General features: G+C 41.1%; 1 protein-coding gene across 1 annotated transcript; it reads right to left on the reverse strand.

Moving 5' to 3' along the window:
• Positions 1-1,095: 1,095 nt before the first annotated feature.
• chst1 (carbohydrate (keratan sulfate Gal-6) sulfotransferase 1) lies at positions 1,096-2,454 on the reverse strand. The gene has a single exon (XM_035652289.1). The coding sequence runs from the start codon at positions 2,418-2,420 to the stop codon at positions 1,134-1,136; it is 1,287 nt and encodes a 428-aa protein (XP_035508182.1). The 5' UTR covers positions 2,421-2,454; the 3' UTR covers positions 1,096-1,133.
• Positions 2,455-7,950: the final 5,496 nt, after the last annotated feature.

A 7,950-nucleotide genomic window follows, 5' to 3' on the forward strand; every position in this document is an offset into this window, starting at 1 on the left:
CTTTTTCAATGTGGTAGTGTTGTACAGTTTTAAACTATCCACACATCTTGGAAAAATTGGAATCTGCAGTGCAACCTGTTCTACAAAGACATATCTTCCTCAGTTACGAATCCTTTATGTAGAAAATAATGATAGATTGAGCATGAACTGTCAAAGTGCTGTGTTATTTGAGAGAATGCATATGTTATTTTTGTTCTTGGCTGTCTTCTGTTTTCATAGTGCTGTAATGTCTCACTATCAGTGGATGACAATGGCATAAACAGTTTTAATTGAAGACAGAAAAGGCAGTGTAAATGTCACACTTTGAAGCATTTAGAATTAAAGAACTTCACAAATGAAAAAATAAATACAGTAATAAATAAAACTGACAAATACATCAGAATCAGAATTCAGTGTGTACTTGGGTTAGAACCTATATAATGTCCACATCCATGCTGTTAATGGTGTAACAATCTTGGAAATGTGGTTTATTCTCTAAATAGCTACAGTGATGAAGATTTCAGCATTACCTCTCATTAGTGTGTTTGTCTGTCACAGATGGTTGTAAATCCTCTGCTGAAACACTCGTGACCTCCGGTGGGATTCTGTCCCTTTAACTTGAGAGCCTATTAATTGTCTGCAATTATCCTTTGCAAACATGGCATCTGTCAGAAGTATCTCTTCTCTTCCCACATGGATAGAAATGCCATAGTGGTAAAGGTTGACTGCGACATTCACTATTTATTGCACAGTAGGGCTTGTACAGTCCAAATTTGCCATCACAGGTCTAAAAAAAAACATCTGTTTTACACAACTCCCATTCAATGTTTTTGAAGGGCAACATTTGACTTTTGTTGAAAAAACAGCTTGCTTACAGTAAATTAAAAAAAGACAGAGCCTTGTCTTGGTTCTATTTATGGACAAACGGAATAATGAGACATTTGTAAACTAGCTTGTTTGATTACTTTGTGTTTAAAGTGTGCTGTTCTGCAACATTGGGGAATCATCCATAGCTCCCTCGGTGCATTCAAAATATTTAAAGTTTAGTGCAAATTTGAAGAAACAAAAGTACAGAAACAAAACCAAAAAACTAAGGAAATTATAAGGCAACAATTATAAATATATCAAAAATAGTCATTAGAGAACTATCTTTGTTACAAAAAAGGTACAAAAGTTTTGTCCTGTACCAGTGAGAGAGACATATTTTTCAGTTCCTCTACTGATTTCACAGCCTTGTATCCCAGCTGGTGAAGTACTTTCTGACACACAGTCTGTGTGTATTCTACCATGTCATAAGACAGTTTCAAACGCCAACTCTCTGCATTAGCTGCTGAGTCCCTCACAGTACCAAACTTGTGTTTAGCTGAGGGCTCATTGCTGCCCCGAGTGTTTGCATGTATCCAGTCTTCCACATTTTTATCCATAGGCAGCCCCAGGTAGTCGTAGATCTCCTTTGTCTTGAGAAGCGGATTTCTAGCCAAATCCTCATAGCGAACCAACATGTACTTCCCCTTTAGCCAATAGGGATGGCTGAGACCAGTTGAAACAGAACTGAGGAAGTCTTCACAGACAACTGTGAGCTGACTCAAGTCTAGATTATAGGGTCTTCGGCCCGTGGCCCTCCAAATGCGCCACAGACGATACGTATCCCTGAATGTCTCAATCCGTGATGACAGGATACCACGCGGGTCTCTGACAAGTTGAATGACTTTGATATTCAGCCGTGGGTCTTCCACCAAAGCGCGTAGATCTCCAATCTCTGGCACCCGGACAATTTTGATTGCCACGTGTCGCTTCTCACGGCACGCCTCTGTTGCTAAGGTCATGTTTAGAGTCGCACATTTCTTGACACAGTCCCCTTCCTCCACATTAACATCAGCAGGACCGAAGGCATCACATACAGGTTGCTGGCACAATGCTCGGCTGGCACCACGACGGAAAAGTTTATCTGTGGTGTGGTTCGTGGGCGTCGGCTTAATGTAGCTCTCCAGGAAATAGAGGTCGCAACCGTACAGGCTACGAAGGAGATCTCGACTGGCGCCCAGCATCACACGCCGGTCTGCAGCATTGCGGCTGTGTGACAGACGTGGAATCAGTGTAGTCTGAACATGATAAAGAGGCTCAAACAGGTAAAATACCTCCTGGTGTTGGTTGAGCAGCTGGCCAACAAAGGAGGAGCCGCTACGAGTGGTGGCCAGGACTAGTATGTGCGTTTTACGTGTGGCATTGATGGAAAAGTAAGGGTAGTCATCGCAGCCTCCACCGCCTGCTGCTCCACGCTCAAAGGGAGGTTCTGTCTCCTGGCCCCCCAGACCACAGTTCTGGGGGCTGGGCAGTGGGCACAGCTGGAAAGGCTTGGAGGTAAGTGTCCGGATGGCCGTGTACTGGATGGCGATGGAGGCCAAGGCCAGCAGAATCACTGCCTTCCAGGAACATTGCATGGCTGAACCACTTCATTTAGACACAGCGGTCCATGCCAGGTCCTCCCTGTGAACAAAGAATTTTTTGTCTTTTTATTCTTAGAAATTATTTTATTTCCTATTTCATTGGGTCCAACAGTTCTGTGAATATCTTTTTTACATGTCTACAGGGTAGATCATCTACTGCCCTAAATAGCATATTTGACAATACAATGGTGGCACACAGTACAGTGGATAAATCTCAATGAAATTTAATTTGAATATTTCAATTGACGGCAGGACAACTTGTATTGTGATTGATTTTAAAATTGGGGGTGAGTCACCAGTGGGTTGAATAATACGCACGCTACATTTTGGTTGCGATTCCAGGGCCAAAATTGGGGGTATTTTAATTCACTTTGGTACTTCTGTTGAAGGCAGGGTTAAAGACTAACTATATACTGATTAAGAAAAGAACAAGAGCATTCCTTGATAAAGATTGCTGTAGCCATGAGACAGAATCCTGTGACTTAATCTTTCCATTTGTCTCCTGTTTCTCCTTCCGGTGCTACAGCCTAATTTTTGAATTAAAGTAGATAAAAAGAGAGTTCTGAGTCTGTAATTTTTGGTTCCTATCGAATCAACTGACACTATCTGCCAAAACCATGTACAGCAGTCTGAGATCCCAGACCACAGTGGAGTGGAAGCACAAAACAGGCTGTATACAGTATCTAAAAATGGCAAGGCACACATTTTTTGTTTGTACCAATGTTTAAAAATAGCTTTTACTGAATATATAAAAAAAATTCTACATATATGTCTGTAACATGCTTTATGGGTTAAAAATGCACCAAAACTTACCATATATTCACTATTAGGGACACAGAATACTTCACCAAGTCTATTATAATACCAATGATTCTGCTGTGCACACCATAGATCCATCCTGGCTCTCTATTCTAACTTGTCTGCATCTAATTCAAGGACCTTGTTTAGCCTGATTGGAGAGTATTCCACTTGTTCATCAGAGAAACAAGTCTAATCCAGCCCAGAAAGGTAAACAGTAGTTTAAAGCTCCACAGCCAATGTCATGTCAAGGGGAAATTATGCTGCAAGTGAATAATTAGATAGGAAACTTCCCATTCAGGGTTTGATTCATTTTAAAATAATACTGTAGTAGCACACAGGGGGGCCTTGATGCAGGGAGCGTTGATGGTGCAAGTAAAATAAAGGCTCACCATCATCACTTCAGAAGCCATGCATGAGACTTGTCCAGAAAAGAAATGATGCATCAGGGTATTTTTTCTAACTCCAAAGCACAATGTGAAGGAAGGCTTTAAGAAATAAACATCTGAGAAGAAAAATAAAATCCCAGAATTGTTTTTTATAAAAGCAGATAAAGATCTATTTGCCTCGCACTGCATGCCAGTGACTACAGCCTTCTGTTTGTGTGATGGAGCTGATGTTGCTTTATACTCTAACAATACTAAATACTGACTTCTATCGCCACAGACTGCCACTCAAACGACTTATGTTCATAGAGAGCATCGGTGCGTTTTTTTTCTTTTACTCATAGACATTTGGAATGAAAAAGCTCACTATACTGCAGGGGGAACAGGTTAGGCTGCTTGACAGAGATTTTCCGCGATGCAGACAGCCTCACCAATGCTGCGATAAGACAACATAGCACAAATGAACGCATCCCACCCAGCCGCAAGTATTCAAAAAAATGTAAATAAAATACTGTATGAAATAAAGCCTACATCATCCAATTTGGTAAATCACAGTAATATTATGTAGTCAATTCCTACTTGTTTTCGCTATACCTTGTTGGTAGTTGTAGTATTCTCATGATGCGCTGTACGTCCATGAATTTCGGCTGCTTTCCTTCAGTCCTCAAACGTTTCCCACCGTGCGCTTCCTCCCGGGCAGGAGAGAATTAATGCGCCCGGCAGACCCGTATTTTCCATATAACGATGGTACGAGTCGGTTTAAGTTGAACGGTTGCTTTTAGACACAGGGAGAAAAAGAAGAGGAAAAAGTGGAGGAGTAACGCTGAAGCGGTTGTGTTTTTATTACGCAGCCAGGCGGCGAGACTGACCGGGAGAAGCGAAAGCCGGGCTCCCCTTAAATGATGCGCAGAGGCTGAGAGTGTGTGAGGTACACAAGGACCGACTGTCTGGACCACCCCAGACCCCTCCCCCTTTCCACCTGCCTCCCTCCCTCCCTCCTCTCTCTCTCTCTCTCTCTCTTCTCTCTCTCTGACAACACACACACACACAAACACCCATCATCATCATCCTCAGTCTCTTGCCTGCCACATCACACACTCACAGACCCCCCCTCCCTCTTCATACACAAGCAAATCAGCTCTTTTCACGCAGCCAATGTGGCAGCAAGTTCACAATGATTCCATCAACCTTTTTTTTTCCAATTTGAATTGTATGCAAATGTTTGATTGACTACTTCTTTTTTCCCTTCATGAAGGTTGGTGCTGCAGCATTTCCTGCTTCCTCCTATTTTAGTTCACTTATCTTAGTTGTCTGTCTGATTCTATTCAGAAAGGAGCAGCAGGCGTGCCAGTTTGGGGGATTTTATGGCAGAAAATTTCTCCCCTGACTTTGACGTGAACTCCTCACATCAACTTCACTGCCTCGGGCTCTGTGATTCTGCAAAGCCCTTTCTCCAGGGCATCTGCAACCCAGTTACTGATACAGGAGTGGGTGGGCCGATAATGAACATAATATGAGTGTGCAAAATGCACATAGGAAGCTGGACTAAAAAACTAAGATAAAAACTGAAGACAATTCTGTCCTCAACTCTATGGCAATCATGTGCAAGTGTTTTAGCTTAGGCTGCAGTTATAATAAGGGGTTAAACATCCAACCCAGTAGTCCCAATAATAAATTATACTACTTTCTAATAAGACGCTTCATAAAGGATGTAGGCTTATGAGTTGCAATTAATGGCTAGTAAATCACATTATGCATAATTGAGCAATTAATAAGAACAAATTCTGGTTTGCCAGGTTTGGGAAAAGTCTCTGTGTTCATCCTCCTCCAGCAAGAGACTTGCTTTATTTTATTTTTCATTAGTTCATCTAGTAAACCACTTCAGTGGGCTGTTTGGCCAGTGACCTTCTGGATGAGCGCTGCAGAGCATTTAGACCAAAATCCATTAATTAACAACTTCTTGAAATTTACAATTAAGGACTTGAGGGATTGTTGCAAAACACTTAATATTAACATTCATTATCACAGTTGACTTACTAACTTCTGCTGTTGGCTAAATAGAAAATGAGAAATATGTGACTCTTTTATTTATGACTTATTAACGTTTACAACTGCAGACAGGGTGACTTATAAGAAAACTGAGATACCCATTACCCTTTATTATGGATATTAATGACTTCACTATTAATGACTTAACGGTCATTACTAGCGGATTTTTCACAACCTTACAACCCAAAAACAGTTTTTATGAATAGCTTTATAGCAGAAAGAATGAGTCAATGATTTTATTACAACTTATAAACCCTTTACAAAGATCACCATTATGTGGTTGACTTATATCATTTTCTATTGTGTTTGTATGTTTTTATTTCTTTGTAGCACATTTGATTTGTCCTGAGTCCATAATAAAAGATTTATTGTGCTTTTTGGGTGGCAAATTTCTCTCAAATATCAACATCCCTAGAAAAGCCATTATATTTTCTAATTTTCACTACTTAGCATTGTAGAGTTTTAAGAGGGTTCCATCAACCAAAAGGGCCACAGAATGTTAAATTAGCCATGAAATGAAAAGACCATGATAATAGTGAAATATGTCCAAAGAATGATGATGAGAAAAAAAAAAAACTAGCATCGGTATGGATCTACACATTCCTTTTTCTCATGGTTATATATTGACTTTTTTGGGTCTTTTTGGCTCCATCAATTCTCTAGTGGATGTTTTCCAGTCTAAAATCTATCTCCCACCAAAGACTGAGCCCATGAGATGCAGTCTGGCTTTGCAAGTCAGGGAAACTGGACAATTTTGAGGAAGTTGTGAATCCAACAGACAGCCTATTATGATGGAGGACCACAGGGAATTGGTTCCTCATTTCTCTGGCAGAGGTCAGTGAGGTAGTTAAAAAGCTCTGAAGTGGGATGGTGAGATATCGAGATCAACCCTGAGATGCAGAAGGCTCTGGGTGTTGACGAGCTGTTGCAGCTGACACGTCACCAATTCCATTTCACACAGATGTCAAACAGACTTGTAAAGCCAACCTGAATTATAGCAAATTCTGTTTTCACAAGAAGATTTTAGTCTGGAAAACTTTCAGTAAGAACTGAAAATATGGTGAGTGGTTTAGAGACGATGACTTGACTCATAAACTCTTGAGCTGTTTTTAAACCAGATTTTGAAGCAGACAGTAGTGTGGTGGCAGACACTAACATATTTAAAAAGTAATGTAACATATTTAACTCTTGTATTTTGATAAACAGTATAGCTTCCCCAAATGTATTTACAAGTGGTGTAGTAAATATTTTGATCCTTTACTTTAATAACATAGCAATACCATAATGAAAACTAGTAACAGTTATATCGTCACTGTCTATTTATCTCCAAATTTAGTGACTTGGAATTTTTAGACTTATGGGAAAACTCAGGTAACTCAAAACTTTACAAAAGTACAACCACTGAGTTAGTTACTTTGCACCACTGGCAATACTGTTTGATGGCACAGTTAAAGGGAATCTTCTGCCCCAGCAGGTACTTTGATTTCATATCTCTTTTTTCATGTTTACAGTCTTATTTATTTGCCCTTGCCTGGATGTTCCACGCAGTTGCCCCTGCATTGTCTTAACCTTGCAGATGAAAGGCACCATGGATATTCTTATATAGTGCCACAGGGAGGCCAGCGAAGCAGCAACTATACAGCTTTGATTCCATGGCTGTCCCCAGACCGTTGATGTCAATGAACCCAGCTTGTGGAAGCCTTGTCAAGGGACGCATTACCACACTGAAGCTGGGCATCTGCAGCAGTGCGATAGCCTTTCAGTGCATTATCACGTAAGGCTATTCTTCTTGAGCATGCTACAAAAGGATTTGTAATAGATTCATAACACGCCAGGCTAAATAATGTGTGTGTGTGTGTGTAGATTTACTGGAGCGCGCAGACCACCCTTATACTGCCGCTATGCACGGAGGAAGTTGAAACCACGACCTGAAATCTTCTTTTAGCCTTTGGCAGTATTTTATTTAAAACAGTAACAATGAAAGTGGCGGACGACTGTGCCGCCCCGTCCTCAACATCCTTGGCGTCACACCACAACAACAACTAGGCGCTCACTGGAAGCGTGGTGACGTCACGTCTTACGTACCATCAACTCCTTTCACAATACAAGCAGTACAAGTATCAATCAGTCTACCGTAATAACAGGGACTCCACCACTGTGGCCTGGAAGGCTCTGGCGATGGGCAGATATGTTTCATCTATCTGCGACCACCTCTTTTTCCAACCTCCGCTGCGGTGCGTCAAAAGCCACATTTCCTAGTAGACGAAATTCACCACGCAAGTCCTTAGTAC

Source organism: Morone saxatilis, unplaced genomic scaffold (assembly GCF_004916995.1).
Source record: "Morone saxatilis isolate NCDOM2014 unplaced genomic scaffold, NCSU_SB_2.0 Contig11, whole genome shotgun sequence".
NCBI lineage: Eukaryota > Metazoa > Chordata > Actinopteri > Moronidae > Morone > Morone saxatilis.

Excerpts from the sequence above, each read along its gene's own strand:
- chst1 (XM_035652289.1), bottom strand. The coding sequence starts at position 2,420 with ATGCAATGTTCCTGGAAGGCAGTGATTCTGCTGGCCTTGGCCTCCATC.